Source organism: Trichosurus vulpecula, chromosome 9 (assembly GCF_011100635.1).
Source record: "Trichosurus vulpecula isolate mTriVul1 chromosome 9, mTriVul1.pri, whole genome shotgun sequence".
Classification (NCBI taxonomy): Eukaryota; Metazoa; Chordata; class Mammalia; order Diprotodontia; family Phalangeridae; genus Trichosurus; species Trichosurus vulpecula.
This window is the reverse complement of record NC_050581.1, coordinates 128,136,359-128,154,257: the sequence shown is the minus strand read 5'-3', so window position 1 is coordinate 128,154,257 and position 17,899 is coordinate 128,136,359. Positions and strand designations below refer to the sequence as shown.

The 17,899-nt window shown below is 37.7% G+C and overlaps 1 protein-coding gene across 4 annotated transcripts in view; it reads left to right on the top strand.

Annotated features, from left to right (window-relative positions):
• TNS3 (tensin 3) overlaps positions 1-17,899 on the top strand; it is a 424,477-nt gene that overhangs the window by 390,386 nt on the left and 16,192 nt on the right. For all 4 annotated transcript variants that reach the window (XM_036738320.1, XM_036738321.1, XM_036738322.1 and 1 more), the window contains 4 exons: positions 3,009-3,140; positions 7,496-7,591; positions 9,463-9,540; positions 10,965-11,042. In XM_036738320.1, the coding sequence (XP_036594215.1) occupies positions 3,009-3,140; positions 7,496-7,591; positions 9,463-9,540; positions 10,965-11,042 (384 nt within the window). The remainder of the gene's footprint in view (positions 1-3,008; positions 3,141-7,495; positions 7,592-9,462; positions 9,541-10,964; positions 11,043-17,899) is intronic.

Here is a 17,899-nt window from a genome sequence, read left to right as displayed (position 1 = left end):
AGTTTGCAGATGAAAGCATCTGAGAAGGTAGAAAAAGAAGGAAATCTTATTTTTGTTCAGACTTTTGTTTGCCTCCCGTATGCATTGGATCATATGATATGGAGAGCCATTTAAAAGAGTGACAGTGTAGAGATAGAGTGTTGTCTTAGATAAAGAGGATTAAGAAGTTCATTTAAAATGCTTCTATTTTACAGTTTTAATTTGTGGGTCTCTTAAAGGTATTTCTGGTGGAAGAAAATCCATCTAAAATGATACCATGGCCCCTCTAGTACTTGTGTGATAAAGGTGTTTTCTCTCATTCCCCTCCTGCCTACCTCCATGCTCAATCAAGTTCAAGTCTACATATTTGGGTCATATGTAAAATACTCGATGGTGGGAACAAACAGTAGATCTCCTGTCCTATACACCTGGAATCTGAGCTTTGAAATAGCTCTGTTTTATTAAAAAAAACAGGAATCTGTAAAAACCAAGATCAGATTCCCAACTCTGAAACATACAATTGGAGAATCAACAACTTCAAAAGAAATTTTGAAAATTAGAGAAATAGATAAATTGAGAAACAATGAGAAAACTGACAAAAAACTAAAAACTGCTCTGTTGAAGAAACTTAGAAAATCAGTAAAACTATAGCTAGGAGCAACTAGGTGGCACAGTGGATAGAGCATTGGACCTGCAGTCAGGCAAACCCAAGTTCAAATCCGTCTTCAGACATTTACCTGCTGTGTGACCCCGGGCAAGTCACTTAGTCCCTGTTTGCCTTAGTTTGCTCATTTGTAAAATGGGAATAGTAACAGTATATGCTTCCACCTACCTCCCAAAGTTATGTGCACCAAAAGTGATAATAAATGTAATGCACTTAGCACAGTGCCTGGCACAACTAGTAACTGCTATCCAGATGTTAATGGTAATAGGTATTATTGTTATTATTTTAAACTTATTAAAAAAGAGAAAAAAATCTAATGGATAAAATTTAGAATGAAGATGAAATGACGACAGAGAAGATAGGAAAAATCATATTCAGAACCTTTTTTTAATCAAATCACATGCCAGTAAAACTGAGCTACAGAAAACTTAGCTACAAATTAAAAAAAAAATTAAGTGAAGCCAGCTAACCAATTTAAACAATCCAATTCCATAAAAGACCAGCTGTGAATAACTACTTTTAAACTCTCTTTCAATGGGCTACCAAAGAACAGAACCCTTAGTTCAGATGGATTTACAGGAGAATCCTATAAATTTTTTAAAGAATAGTTAATATCTATACGACACACATTTTTGTTCAAAACTGAAAAAAGCTCAGATTTCCACAGGCAAGTAAAAAGATTATGGTATTTAATTCTGAAATTTTTTTTTGAGGCATCACACAGTAATTTGAGTCTATCATGTCACTCACACTGACAATCCCTGCTGGGTCTTCCAAGTATTTACTATCCAATCGATGTTTTTATTGCAGCAAAGCTGGTTTAGTTCTGTACCTGCCACCACCACTTTTGCTAATTGGCTCAAATGGCATGCCATTATATGCATGAGGTTAGGATTGCTTGTCAAACTATGTTCTCTCTCTCTCTCTCTCTCTCTCTCTCTCTCTCTCACATTTTAAAGAAAAAGTAATAAATTCGAGTTGAAATGTGTTCCCTGAGTCAGGACTAAATTTGTTTCCACTCCTCAGTGGTGAGCTTGGCTAGGCCATCTTAAACTTAGCTCCCCAACCTCAGCCAGCATTCAGCCCAGGGACATGAGGAATGAGTGGTATAGGTGCTCCTATTTTGTTTTGCTTTATCATTAAGAGCATACCAAGGTTTTTGATTTCCTCTCTGACCCAACCCAATACACACACACACACACACACACACACACACACACACTCACTCACTCTCACTCACTCTCTCTCTCTACTTCTCTTCATTTTCATGCAACTCCAGGTTAAGTAAATTAAAAAGATAATTTTAATTAATAATAAATATTTATTTTATAAACAAATATTAATAATATAAAGTTTGTTATTTATTATTTATAAATTTTATTTAAATCAATAAGAAAAGATGTCTTGCTTTAATGTTGGTGTTTATTACTCAGTTATTTAAGGTCAGCTATCATGGACACATGATTTGCATGAGGCATGGCTACATCTTCTTGATTTTTGTGTCTTATCTTTTAGTTCACTTCAGACAGATCATCAGATGAGAAAGAGAAATGTTTCCGTTCTAAATCTCTTTTTCTGACTTTCACAAGTATTAAGAGTTTGTGGGTGCAAAATTGGGAAGATGATTTTGAATATCTCTTTAGAAATCTGTCCTGAATCAAGGCATTATAAACCTTACTACTGGCTCTCTGATCAGCATATGCGATGAGAAACTTGAATTAAATCATCTTTTTAAAAATTTTTTTTTCCTCTTTCTATCCAGTGTAGGCAGTCCTTGTGAGTTTCAAATATTTGAGTAAAAGGTCTAACGTGTTTGATGGGGCTTTTATTTCTGAATAATAGTTAATATTAGTTAAATACCTTATAAACTTGTCTGAGTAATAGAGCCAACGTGCTATATGCTCCATGCTTTGTTATACAATTCAGAGTGGGTATTTTTATGTGTCTCTATATTTTAGACCCTCTCCCCATCCCAGATGAGAAATATATCTTCTCCTTTCATCACTCCCATCACTTCTTCACCTGAAAACATTACACATACCACAGTATTTTTTGAAAAACATCTTCTCTTCATTACATGGCAGTACGTGGAATGTAGGTCTATGTGCCTAGAATAGGAAGCCAGGCATGCCAACATAGGAATCCACTCTACTCTTTCTTCCAAGAGAACAGGAGAAAAGCAGGATATACTCTTTTAAAAGTCATAGTTACTGCCGAGCAGCTAAAATAGGCTGAACTGAAACTGTACTGGAAAGGAGAGAGTGAGAGGGGTCATTGCTTATGTTATAATGGGGCCATAGAGAAGAGGCTCTTTGTCCGTGACTGCCAACATGTATCTCTTTATTCCTTGCCATGGTCCCTGCAGCTATCGCCATGCTGAAGGATAAAGAACCAGGCTCCTTCATTGTTCGGGACAGCCACTCTTTCCGGGGAGCCTACGGCCTGGCCATGAAGGTTGCTACGCCTCCTCCTTCAGTCCTGCAACTTAATAAGAAAGGTATTGTGTCTCATTTACAAAGGAAATAGTTACTTAGGGTGGCTTGGGTGGTGGGGTCCAAGGCACTGTCCCATGTAGAAGCAATTATAGCATCTAAAATCTGTGTCTAACTCAGAGCCACTCAAATCTCATGGTTAAATTTGGTGTCCTTTTCATGCATCTGCTGGTTTTTCCTCTCAGGTAGATGATATAATGAGTATTTTACTTTAGCATTCCTGGAGGATTTATTTATATTTGTATTTGTTTTGTTGAGACAGTGCTATAATATTAAGGGACCTTTGAGTTATAAAGAATCTGCACTGTTAATGTATTTTCATAAACTAAACTTTTTTTTCCTCTATAGTCTCAGTTTACTTACCCCTGCCTCACTGATCCAAGCAACAAGAATGAGATTTACTCAAAAGATCTGTCTTCCAATATATAATTAGTGTCTAAATAAGATGTTCCAGTTGGGGCTGTTGTAACTCCAGGAGATGGCTGTGAGACCTGAGTTCTCCTCCATGTTTCCAAAAAATTCTCAAATACACTTCTAATACTCAAATAGCATGCATCTATAAACCTCCAACATTTAAAAATCAATTTTTACCAAGCACTACAAGCTAACAGTGGAATAATTTTAGTTACAAAAAGGAATCTTTACTTGAATAGAATGAGGGAATAAATGAAAAGCATTTATTAAGCTTACTGTGTTAACCAGTGGGGATACCAATATGGAAGCAGAGCTAAATCCACCAGCTTACATTCTATCAATAGGGAGAGACAATACATAATGGAGAGTGTTGGCCAAAGAGATGAGTTGTGATTTAGAAAGTTAGAGGTTAGTTAGTAGAACCATAGGAAATGATACAACCCTTCCAGTAGCCATAGAAGTATTGATTGTTTTCACAATTTAGAGGTGGAAAATGGAAGGAAGAGTAGATTATAAAGCCAACAGCCAAGATGTGGGCATTGGGAAGTCTCTTGTAACTAGTTGACAAGGGGAGGGTGGGAAGCATAGTTTAATAATGCATAGGTATTGCTATTCAGGTGAGTTTTTGCTCACACATCCATTAATTCAGGACATGTTCTTCCTTAAAAGAATAAATTAAATATGCCCTTTTGACCAAAGCTCAAATTGGGGGGGATCAGGAAATGCTTCATGAGGTGGAGGGAGGGTGGATCTCTGGAAAAATGTCTAATATTTGGATAGCTAGTGATGGCGCTATAACACCAGGGGGAGCATCCCAGGTGAAGGAAATAGTATGGAGAAAAGCAGAGACAGAAAAGTTAGGGAGACTTTGAATTGTCAGAATTAAATAGAGAAAAGAGGTGCTGTGGGAGATAATGTTTGAAAGGACATTTCAGCCCAGACCTGGAGATTTTTGAATTACATGTGAAGGACTTTGAATATCATTAATAACTCACATTTCTGTAATAGTTTAAGGCTTATAAACTACTTTCGTGAAAACAACCCTTCGAGGAAGGTGGCGAAAATATTATCTGGGCAAAGTGCTGAATAAATACTAGTTGAATTGAGCTGATTAAATTCAAAATATGCCGCATGATGGTTTTCATATTAAGCAGGAATAAGGATTAAGTTCTGGAGCAGAAATGACTTATTTTTTCTCTTCCAATAAATATATAGAATTATTAGGGAAACACAATTTGTGCATTTGTCTGCATTAAAATAAAACATTTTTATACAAGTAAAGTCGTTAAAAAAAACAGCATATTGAAAAATTTTAAGCAAATACGAGATGCAAATTTGGGGTGTGTGTGTATGTGTGTATACACATATACATATGGAAATGTTAAAAATTAACAAATTTAGCTCCCAGTTGTGAGTGGATACATTTTCAAAGAATATGAGTTTTTTTTTTCAAGTTCTCAACTTATATATGTAGTCTCCCCTTTTAGAATATAAACTCCTTGAGGACACAAATTATTTGGCTTTTTCTTTTATCCCCAGAGCTTAGCACAGTACCTTGCATACAGTAAGCACTTAAGAAATGCTCATTGATTGATGATGGGGAGATGAGGGGTAGTGGAAACACACAACCTCATTAATAACTACAAACTAAGACAATTTTGATCTACCATTTTGTACCTATCACATTGCCAAAAATAATTAAAAACAACCTAAGCCAGTGCTGTCAGGTTTGTGAAAAAACTGATACTGTACATACTTTCATCTGGTGCTTTTGCAAACTAGTAGAAACTTTGGAGAACAACCAAGGTGTGTGGAGTAAAAGTTATTTAAAAAAAATAAAACCCTTTGGCCTAAAGATGCCATTGTTGAAAAGATATCCTGAAAGTTTTGAATTTCTTTCCACCTTCCATTAAAAAGTTCTTAAAATTTTGTTAGCATTATTTTAATTGCAAAAAAGTAGAAGCAACCAAAATATACAATAATAAAGGATTGGTTAAGTAAATGGTAATATAGTAATGTAATAGAATATTATATTCCAGTTTAGAGAAATCAGTAGACAAGATTGGTTCACCTATTTCATGTGTTGAAATCAGTTAATTTAAAGGTAAATAGAAAAAAAGTAGAATTGGGTATATTGAGGTTTAACATAAAGTTTTTAATTAAATATCTTATTTTTAAAAAATGAATGGAGACTTACACATTTTCTGTGGCTTCTTAGGTTCTAGTCTAGAGCACACATGTATAAATGTATGCATACATATACATATATATGTGAGTGTGCATATATATTACATATATGTGTACATATGGGCATATTATCACTGAAGAACAAATAAAGAAAGAACCTATGGAATTCATTAGTCTGTTTAGAAATTCAGGTGGTAATATATAAAAATATCCATAATTCCATTTTTTCCTTAGGTTACTTTAAAGAGAACAGGCCTTCCTTGGTCACTGTATGCTTATGCCTATTTTTCCTCTCTCGCTACCTTTGGTGTCATTGTTAGCCTTAAGGTAACAAAATATAGGATATTTTTAAGAAGAAACCTAGGAAAATCAATGGATGCAAAACAGTGGCTGCTTTGACTTTGTCTGTTGGCTGAAATGAAGTCTTGGCTACTCTGCCATCAGCTATATCCTTGGTCTGGCAGTAGGATTTCAAGATCCAAGAAGAGGGTTGGAAGGCTCCCTAAAACTAGCTAATGTGCATAGTGAGTCATCATAACAACATTAAATACCATGGAAACAGACTGGAGGAAGATACCACTCCGCTCCCAATTGAGTCCCTCTCTCTGTGTGATCCCCAGTCACTTTGATGTGAAGTTGTTACTTCTTACCACTGGCATCCCAACCAGGACTCTAACTCTCTTTTGGTTTTTGTAGCATTGGCTTTTTTTATCCCCTGCTATTTGGTGTAGCTGACATCTTCCTATGTTTATGATTTTTTTTTTATTGCTTCTCTCCAAACTAGTCCCTTTATTTCCCCAGGCTTCACCACAACGTCTCGAAATTGCCATTTTATATTCAGAGTTTGTGTTGGATGTGTTCAGACAGAGAACACTAATTCTTTTTCTTTGTGTTCTTATTTTTTTTTTGTATTTTTCTTTTAGCAGAATGATTTACCAGTCAGTGGCACATTATGTTGTATTGTGTGGTTTGAGTTCTATTCTTAGTTTGCAAAAAAAAAAAAATGCAAAAATTGTTAATGGCTTTGCCATCTGGTATGGTGGAAGGACTACTAGATTTAGAGTCAGAAGACATACATTTAATTTACTTTAATTTCATTTCCGAGATCTGCTTCTAATTACTCGTGTGGCCTTAACCAAGTGACTTCAACTTTTAGGCCTCAGGTTAATTCCTGTAAAATGAGGGAGTTAAAAATATAGATCTATTTCCCAAGGTCCTACTTGACTTTGTACTTGAGTTTATGTAATAAGAATGACAACATTTTAATTCCTGTGTTAGGAACTTTAGGGGCTCTACATAACACACACACACACGTATGTATGTGTGTGTGTGTGTATATATATATATATACACACACACACACATATGTATATGTACACACATATATACACATATATTTGTTTTATGATCTTATTCCCTATCTAGAAATTTTCACCCACTTTCATTACTTCTTCTCCTTCCCTCCCTTCTCCCCCACCCCCTGGCTTTGACATTTTCTGATGGGTGACTTTGCTTTTGTTAGTTTCTACCAACAGATGTTCAGTGCCTTCCACACTAATATTATAGCTGCGAGACTGTGATATCCAAATGTATTTTTTCCATCCAGCCAGGACCATAGTCACTAAATACATTCATTATCTGGCAGCCTGTTTACTTTTGCCACCAATGCATTGTCAGGAGAGATTCCTTTTCCTGTGTCCACTTACCTCTTCCTAAATGTCTCATTTAATGATTCTTTTTTTTTTAATCTTTCCCTCAGCTGGAGATTTGGCCAATGAACTCGTCAGGCACTTTTTGATTGAGTGTACTTCTAAGGGAGTACGATTGAAGGGATGCCCAAATGAACCATATTTTGGTAAGTTTCCTGGGAAACTGTCCTCAAAGCCTAAAAACATATGGAGAACCACTGTGGTCTCCAAAATGAAATTTGCAAATACTGCTATGGTAGTATTTTGCTCCCCAGGTCAATTTGTATTGCCCAGATCCTGGAATGTCCCTGATATGAAATATCATTCTTAAAACATTTTTCCTTCCTTCCAGCAGCCTCAAGATGTACTTAGTATACAGAAAGTTGCCTGTGGCAAAAGATGACATAAATCTCCTATTTTCAGTTCAGTTTTCTGTTAATATAACAAAAACCTGGGATTATATAGTTTACATGTTAGTCATGTCATCTAGCTTTAACTGTATTTGTAACTGATATAAGTTGATTTTCTTTTAGTCTAATTCCTAAGTATTCATGTTGGATGGATGTTCTGACTAGTATAAGGAGCCAAATGAATAAATGATTGAAAAAGTGAGATAAGCACCTGGCACAGTACCTGACACATAGTAGGCACTTAATAAATTCTTGTTCCCTCTCCTTCTCCTTACCAAAGGATGAAGTAGTGTAGATAGAAACAGATTGGCAGGGTAATCTTTGCCAGAGAATGCTTGTTAGTGTTTGTGAATTGCTGACATCAAAAACCTATTATGTATTTCATCATTTTTAATTGGTTAGAAATGATGGATTGATTGAATTCCTAATTTGTTCTGTGCTTAGCACTAGGACCGCCATGTCCCATGGGGATTAACTTATTCTTGTTCACCTCTGAGGAAAGAACTGGGAGCACTGGGTGGAAAAGACAGTAAAAGTTTTATAGACGGTCCTTTAGAGTCCAAACAATTAAAGCCAAATGTCCAAAAATGAAAATGACTCGGTCAGCAGGTAGTATGGGGCAGGTAGCATCACACAGGTTTTCCATTCAGTGTTTCAAGCAGTGTCTCACTTTTGATGAAAGGACCAAGTTAGAGTATGATGGCGATGACACTGTAAGTCATGCTTTCGACATTGCTGTCTCTTATCTCTTATAATCACATTACACCTGACTATATTTCTGCCTATCTGTGAAAGGCTGGGAATAGCTAAGATGTTCTGAAAGCACAGTAAGGTCCCTCATAATCTCTCTTGGCTAAAGCAACAGGCTCCTGAAAAACCTTTGTAGCTCAGTTCAAAATAGGCCAATCAATTTCTAATTACCTCGAAGATCTCAAATAAAACGTAACCAAGTTCATCTTTCTTGCCTGGAGAAGTGTATCTAACCTGGGTATTATATTCTCGAGGTATAGGAACTCCTAACATTTTAGGTTAGGGGTTTTTCTGACTGCCTGTCCATGTCAGAGAACCTTTCTTTTTAAAACATATGTTTTTTTAAAACTGACTCACTCTTCTCCCTGCCTCTCATTTTTCCTATCCCCTACTTCCCCCTCCCCAACTGCCACTCTCCATCCATTAAGCCCCAGAGCTAAGCTAGTTCTAGAGGGTGGGACAGTTCACAGTAGAAAGTTTAGATATCTTACTGGTCCTCATTATATCTTCATTTAAGAAACTCAAACAGAAAAAAAAAAATATTACCAACTTTTTATTTCACAAATAGACAATAAAATTGAGAATTAATCCCAGTAAAGTGAATATTCTAAAATGCCTGTTTTATTTTGAGAAAGATGGTTATGGTATGTTTGCATATCAGATACAAATTTGAACTAATTTGTCTGTCTTTCGTTCCTCTCTCCTCTCTCTTCTTCCTTTCTTTTCTCTCTCTCCTTCCTCTCTTCTCTCTCTCTCTCTCTCCCCCCACTCTCTTTATCTCCTCTTCTTTCTTTCCTCTTTCTCCTCTCTTCCCCCCACCTCTGTCTTTCTGTCCCTCCTTCCCTCTGTCCCTCCATGCTTAAATTTATCTTTTTCAGGGAGTTTGACAGCTTTGGTATATCAGCATTCAATTACTCCTCTTGCACTGCCGTGCAAACTCCTTATCCCAGACAGAGGTATGTTTGTTCAGAAACGTAATGTTCTCTTCAGCGTGCCGGCCTTCACTTTAGCTTACTTTTGATTCCCCAAATATAATTACTTCAGCAGCAGCAGACACATTGGAGAAAAGTAAAAAACTGTGGCTTTCCTCCAAAACATAGTTAAATACGGAGCTGAAAATAAGAAAGTGAAATCTAATAGAGATAATGCTTATATCCTGCATTTGGATTCAGAAAAGCAATTGTACAAATACAGAATGGGGTACACAGTTGGACCGTTCATGTGAAAACAGAATCTGGAGAATCTGATTATTACAGAGTCTGCGCACCACACCATGTCATTTCCATAGTGTGGTGTAAAACAGAAAAGGTCCTTAAAGACTAGCTATTCCAGCCTTTACAGATGAGGAAACAGATGTCCAGAAGGTTGCGGAAGCTGCTTTAAAAAAAATCTAACATAATTTGAAATTACAAGGATAGTGTTCGGATCATGAGAAATAATATTTACACTGAACTGTGGGTCTTAGTATTATTCTCAGGTCAGTTTGTCTTATTATAAAAAGGTCATTGACGAAACTGGAGTATTCTAGAGCAAAGATGTGAAACGTGTGTGTCTGGGCCACGTTGTTCTCCGCAACATTCCCAAGTACAACCCAACGGATTAAAATGTAATTGGGAAATATTTAACAAATTAAACTACATTAGAATGCGTATAATGTTAATATGTATCTTCCTAAATCACTATGCAGCCCACAGGGATCATTATTTATGGTTTAGTGACCCTGTTTCCATTTGAGTTTGACATCTGGTCTAGAGGAAGACAAGGATAATGAAGGGTCATAAAAAGAATGACTGAAGAGTTAAATTTTTAGCCTAAAAAGAAGATGGATGGGCTATATGATAGATGTCTTCAAAATTTGGAAGGTCACTAGCATGTGTAAGAGAGAATAAAATTGTTCAGTGTAGCACCAAGGGACAGCACTGGAAACAACAGGTAGAAATTAAAAGGAGACCCAATATAAAATAAAACTTTCTAACAAGCAGTACTTGTTGAATGAATCAATTAGGCTAGTGGTTTGTTGAGCCCCTGGAAGGCCTAAATGGTAGAGCAATGGACAGATTATTACAAATTAAGAGACTTATGTTCTGGTTCTTATTATTCTTTTAAGTAAGCACTCAGTGCTCCATGAACCTCAGTCTCCTCATGTGTCAAATTGAGAATATTGGACAAGAATCATCTCCAAGGTTAAATATTTCATAATTCCCAAGCCTTTAATATCCATAGTAAATGTGTTGTGTTTTCCCCAAAAGGAAATCCCAGCCATAAGTCCCGCTGTACTGCTATACTGCCCAGAGTGTTTCTCCCTGGAATGTTTTTTAAACTGTGTCACCATAAGTCTTATTCACCTGTGGGGCTATTCACTTTTTTTTGCTTCTTACAGATCCATTAGAAGAAATGGCAGAAAATTCTCCACAAACAGCTGCGAATTCTGCAGCTGAACTGCTAAAACAGGGGGCAGGTTGGTGACTTTACATTTCTTTCCTCCTTCTTCTTAATCAGTGGTAATAATGTTTCTCCTAATAAATAAAGGTAGTGGAAAACTCACAGAAGAAGAGAAATACAGTTATGTTTTCTACATTACAAGTTCTTCCCATGACCCTCCCTCTAATCTTCTATATCACTTTAATCCCGAACTTTTCAAGATATTTGCAAGTTTCTGCTCTTTCCCTCCTTTGGAAGTTTGAGAAGCCAGGATGTTCATAAGTATAGCCGTTGTATTAAATAGCATATTGTATTGTATTATTATTGAATATTGTATTCTATAGTGTATTGAAGTTTTCTGTCCCTTTGTCTTGAACTGTCTTTGTGAAGAGAAATAAATAACAAGTATGCATGATGAAATAAGAAAAAAAAAAACAACCCACAAACATGCAGTTTGAATTTATGACCTCCAAGCCAGTGTATTCAGGTCTAATTTTAATATACACACTTATCTTGTTAGGATTCATTTAAAGCAGGGGTTCTTTGTCTGAGCTCCATGAACTTGTATACTCTTTAAAAATGTTAGTTACACACCAATATAATTGATTTTATTAGTAATCCTGTGGTATTTTATTTTACATATTTAAAAGCATTATTCTGAGGAGTATGTCCTTGTTCCTATACTCCACCAGATTGTCAAAGGCACAAAAAAAACCAGTATAGAAATCATCTTTTAAAGGAACGTAATACCTAGAACGATACTGTCCTCACTCCAGCCTCCATTCACTCCAGTCCTCCCTGTCTCCCAGGGCTTTTTCTGGCCTCACTTTAATTTGCTTCAAAATCCCTATCCTTTACTTAACCAGTTCAACTTTACACTGTCTTCCACCCCTGAATACCTTGCCCCGTTTTCCTACCGCTGCCAATTCCTTTCTAGATCCCAACCTTGGATTACTGCTGCCATCTTCCTTTTCCATTCCTGATTATATGTTGCTGAGCAAAGATGGAGGAAGTCAGACAACGGTACTGACTGGATCTATCACCAATTTCTCATCCAATTTCCAATGATCCTTCATTGCTGCACACCTATTCTTTTATTTTTCGCTGTTCAGCTTTGTGTTGAATGCCCTAAAGTAACTATGATAGACTTTCTGTTACCTTCTTATACCATCTATGCCATTGCTTCCCTACTCCAAATTAACAGAGCACCTTACCTAATAATTCACTAAGAAAAATTGAGAACATTAAGTCATGGGTTCCCTGTTTTCCAGTTTCATGCTTCCAACTGCCTCATTTCCTCCTGTTTTCCAGACTTAGAGTAAGAAGTAGAGGTATCCTTTCTGTTTGTCGATGCCAGCCCACTACTTGTGGCCTTGATCCAATCCTATCCCTTCTTAGATCTTTCATCAGATTATTTTCTCATTCTCTTTCCCTCTAATGTTCAGGCTTTCCTAGTCTACTTACTCCTTCCTTTCTGCCTTCAGACTTGCTGAGATCTCCTCTGTCTTTAAATAAACATTCATTTGACACTACCATCCCCTCAAACTGTTGTACCATATCTCTTTCCTTTCCCTACCAGACATAAAGAGAAAAGCTGCCCACATCCATTGCTTCAGCTTTCTCACCTTCTCAGCCCCTTAGTCCAACTTCTGTTTCATTTACCTAAAATTCATCTTTTTGAGATCATGAGTGATCTCATTATTTCTAAATCCCCGTGACTTTAGTCTTTTTCCTTATTGAACTGTGCAGAGCATGACAGTGCTGGACACTTTCTTCCTTGGGTTTCATGACAGTGTTCTGTCGTGGTTCTCTTTGTATTTGTTAGATCTGTCCTCCCTCTCCTTTTCTGTTTCATTGTCCGTGTCCTGTTTGTGGGCTGTGGCTCCTAAAGGTGGGCTTTGTCTTATCTTTCTAATCACTCTCATAAATAGCATCAGCTACCATGGATTCACCTGAGAGTGAAGAGTCTGTGTGGATAACTCTCAACTATTCAGATTTGGTCCTCAACTCTCTGAGCTGCAGTCCTCGATTTACAGCCACTAATTTGACATTGCTACCCAGATGTTCTATATAAACCTTAAATACAGCATGTCTGAGACAATTATATTTTCCCTTGAATCCTTATTTCTGTTGAAAGGAGGATCATTCTTCCATTTACCATAGTTCACAAATTAGGAGTTATCCTCAATTTTTCGTTCTGACTTAGCCCTGTGTTATCCAGTCAGTCACCAAGTGTTACAGATTAAACCACAGTGTTTTTCCCATCTGTTTTCTCTTTATTCATACCTTAACTACTTCACTCTAGGGCAGGGGTGGGGAACCTGCAACCTTGAAGCCATATGTGGCACTCTAGGTCCTCAAGTGAAGCCCTTTGACTGAATCCAAACTTGTGATGTCAAAGGACCACACTTGAGGACCTAGAGGGCCACATGTGACCTCAAGGCTGCAGGTTCCCAACCCCTGTTAGGCTATCATCCCTTCCGTCCTAGCATATCATAATAGCCTTCTATTTGGCCTTCCTGTATCTAGTCTCTCCCTTCTCCAATCCATCCTCCACACAACTGTCAAATTGATACTCCTAAAGCACAAGTCTGCCCGTGTTACTCCTCTCCTCAAGAAGCCTGCCTATTGATTCTAGAATAAAATATAAACTCCTCTGGAATTTGAAACGCATTATAATCTGGCTATTTTTCCAGGGAGATTGTGTATTACTCTCTATCAAGCATCCCATGACCCAACCAAACTTAGCTATTTGCTATTCTTCATACACATCTTTGGGATATTTTGCTTCCAGTTCCTGAGGAGTTGGGGTGGAGAATAAGTATTCATTACATGCTTGCTGTGTGCCAGGTACTGTGTTAAATGGTTTACAAATGCAAGGCTCTCCATGCCTGCAATGCCCGTCTTAAAATCCACCTCTTGTAACTGCTACAACACACTTCAAGGCTCAGCTCAAGTGTCTTTCTTCAAGAAGCCTTTCAGGATTCTACCAACTGTTAGCGCTGTACTCCCAAGTCGCTGTGTATTTATTTTGTATGTATACTGTAGTTCAGGGTAGTGAGTAAAGATATTGCCTTAAAATAAGGAAGACTTGTGTTGAAGTCCTGATTCTGAAACATGCTGGCCCTGTGACTGACTGTGAGCAAGACACTTAGCCACATAGTATTCTCAGCACACTTGGACTATTAAGTTGCAGAGCATATGGCAACTTGCATTGGTAAAGGAGGTTTGCTTTCAGTTCTACACCAATAAAGTCATAGTTTTTAGTGAGTCCAGGTACCAGGTAGCTAGGTGACACAGTGGATAGGGTGCTGGGTCTGGAGTCAGGAAGACTCTTCTTCCCGAGTTCAAATCCGACCTAGCTGTGTGACTGTGGGCAAGTCACTTCACCTTGTTTGCCTCAGTTTCCTCATATGTAAAATGAGCTGGAGAAAGAAATCTTTGAAACTAGAATCTTTGCCAAGAAAACTTCAAATGGAGTCACAAAGTGTTGCACATGACTGAAATGACTGAACAACAACCCCAAGTACTTAACAGAGTCTGGTGTATAGAATAAGTATTTAATAAATTCTTATTTAAGTTGATTGGGAGATACAACACCAGAAAAGAATGTACATACTTAAAAAGCTACGTTAGTCCTAGGGTCTCTGAAAGAATACTCATATTTCACTTGCCTTTTTTTTCCTCTAAAATACTTAAAAACCCTAACCCCTGGGTGACAGAATCATCTGTCTAAATTTAAGCAAATGTGGTTGATTGACTTCTAGGGATTAATGATTGTACAGGTGTTCTTTCATCAAAATACCAGCATTCTAAATCATTAAACTTCAGCTACCCTTGATGTGTTCAGAGAAAGTGGCTAATCTTAGTGGTCTAGAATTTGACAGACTTTTAGCAGCATTAGTTACCAGAACCAAAGACAGTGATACCGACTGCTTGATATAGAATGCTAGATACGTGCTTTCTGGAGGCTGGCAAACTTTGAAGCCTCCTTCAGCTAAAGTTCAAGCATATTGCTTTGTTATATTCAGTCCAGGACAACTGCAGGGTACGCAGTGTTGAGAAGGAGGAGTGGACATCCCAATGAACATGCCAGACAGTCCCATCTGGTAAGCATCATATCAAGGATCATTTATCCCAGTGGAAATTTAATTAAACTTAATCGGGTTAAATTGTGTAAATTTGGAAGTTTAGTAGGCAATCAGGAAGGACCTATTTTTACTTAGCTCCATTGTTATTTCTGGCTCATGTCTAACCATCAGCCAGTTAAGTCACTTGAGACTGAAGCTTTCTAAGAAAACAATCCCAGCTCTAGCTCCCAGGCACCTTGTTGGAAGCTTATGGACCTTTCCCCTCATTGGCTTAGTACTCATGTGTTTGATGTGTTTTTAAAAGGCAGTCATATTTTCCTTCCAGTGTCTGATCAGTACTCAAAACTCCAATTTTTTTTCACGTGGCAGGAAGAGCTGCTCGTGTCTAAATGGCTGGACATGATTTAGCAGCCCCAATCCTTACCCCATTGTCACTTCATCGGTCTTTTCTAAAATGTGTGGTTAAAATTGAAATTGACCAGAGGTTTCTTCAAATGACCCTTATCTTTGAAGCAGATTGTGAACTGAAGCCTAAATTAAGTCACACTTGGGCAGCAGCCATGGGAAAGGGAAAGGAAATGGGTATATTCAATATGGAATCTGAAGTGGAAGCATGTTGATTGAATAGCACAGTGAACAGCTTTTTAAATTTAACTCTGAAGATGATAAAAAATTAACTTAGCCTTTTTTCAAGAGCCAGTATCTCCTGATCATGTCAAGAATATTGGACTTAACTCCGTTTCACCAGTTTATCTGAAGTCAGACTCATAGACTACTGGAGACCTAAGAAATAATTTGCTGTAGCTCCTTCATTTTATTGATGAAGGAACGGAGACCCATCTCCCACCCCCAAGGAGGGAACACTGGATTTAGAGGCAGAGAATTGGTCTTTATTCCAATCCCTGTAAATTGCTATCTGTGAAACCTTGGCCAAGGCACTTTGACCTTCCATTTCAGTATGTATAGAATAAGAGGGTTGGACTCTGTGTTCTGTCACGTCCCTTCCAGCTCTAACCTATGAACTTGTATTAAATAACTATAATGCCTCCTTCTGTTCCAAATCCTTCCGGTTAGTTTTCTAAACATTGCCTATTAGTTAAGCCCTGTCTTCAGATGGATAAGGTCACTCTGTCCTAGTCCCCTTTATATAACCACAAAATTGACATGGTAGGCACTCCTTGTTCCAGAGGGGTTCTCAGCTGAAAAAGCTGAAGCTGGGAAAGAGCTCTTGGAGGCCAGGCTCAGCTGGCAGAAATATCCTCCCGAGGCTGTTTTCAGCTCAGTTTACTCAGGTGGATTCATTCAGTGTGCATTTTCTTGCATGTGTGTGTGTTGCTTCCTGTAATAGAATGTAACGTCCCTGAGAGCAGGGACTGTTTCATGTTTACTTCTGCATTCCCAGGCCTAACGCAGTACTTGACACATAAATACTTGTTGGTCGGTCCGTCTGCAGAACACTGTTAGGTACCAGAGGCAATGTGGATAGAGTTCAGCTATGATTCCATTCTTGCCTTTACAGAACTAATTTCCAAGTAGGGAAGAAAATCATGCTGCCTTTTTATTATGATTCTAGATGTAAGAATTGCAAAGTGCTTAACGTATGTTATCTCATTTGGTCCTCACAATAACCCTGTGAGGTGGGTGTTATTTTACAGAGGAGAGACTGAGTCTGTGAGAGAGTTTAAGTGTCTTGCACAGTTTTGTATAGTTAATGAATCAGGATGGCTCTGAACTTGGGTCTTCCTGATTCAAAGTCCACTGCTCTATCCACTGAGCCACCTAGGTGCCTCATCATGATCATTTTTTATATACGTTATAATACATGTATGTACACATATAATATATACCTTATTATACATAACTATACATAACAAGATGTGATATGCTAACTGTAGAGTACAGCCACGACCGTCATGTTGTGTAAGGGAGGTGGTTGCGTTTTATTTTGAGTTTTAAAGGGTAAGCAGCAATTTATTTTGCAAAAATAAGAGGTAGAAAATAGTCGGCAAAGCTACTGAACCTTTGTGTTGGGTGGGGGGCAGGATGGTCGTCTTTGTAGAAGCTTAGAAAGTTCATGCAGTGAAATAATAGGAAATAAGGCTGGACTGGCCTTTTTTTCTAAGATTACCAACACAAATCACAAATGGAGTTCTTCCTTAACTGGCGGTGTACAGATTCCAACAGCTATTCTCCTAGTCAGGAAACATTCTCATGTTATTGTAATGAAGCCATGCCTGATTACTTCAAATGAAAACAAGAGGATCTGAAACATTTCTGATGCTATGTGTACCCAGTCACAATAAGAAAGTATAAAGTTAGTGAAGATTAGATCTTAGGTAACTTTTTTTTTTGTAGATCCCGCTATCAGCCCTGGGAGAAAACAAAAATCAGTTAAGGAAAGAAAGAGGCCTTGAAATACAGGTGAATGACTCCATTTTATGAGAAACTGACCATGCAGTACAAAAAGCTTGAACAGGTGGGGGATAGAAGAGGTGTAACTGTGCCAAGCAGTTGCTAAAGAATCATGAAGAAGGGATATTAGTGCTGGGCACACAAAAGCCCACTTGGGAACTTTTTTTTGGCTCCCTTCCAGCGGTTTGTGTGTTAAGTGTGCAGGTGTGAGAGACTTCTGAAAGACCCTAACTAGGGTGTGACAGTGAGAAGTAGCTATAAAACTAAGGTAGATAGTAGCAAATCTCAGAGAAAACTGATATGCTAAGAGAAAGCCAGGGTCATAGGATTTTTTTTTTACAAAGGAAGTTAGAGATTCACTAGATTTTGTATGGCATACGTCAAGGCCCTT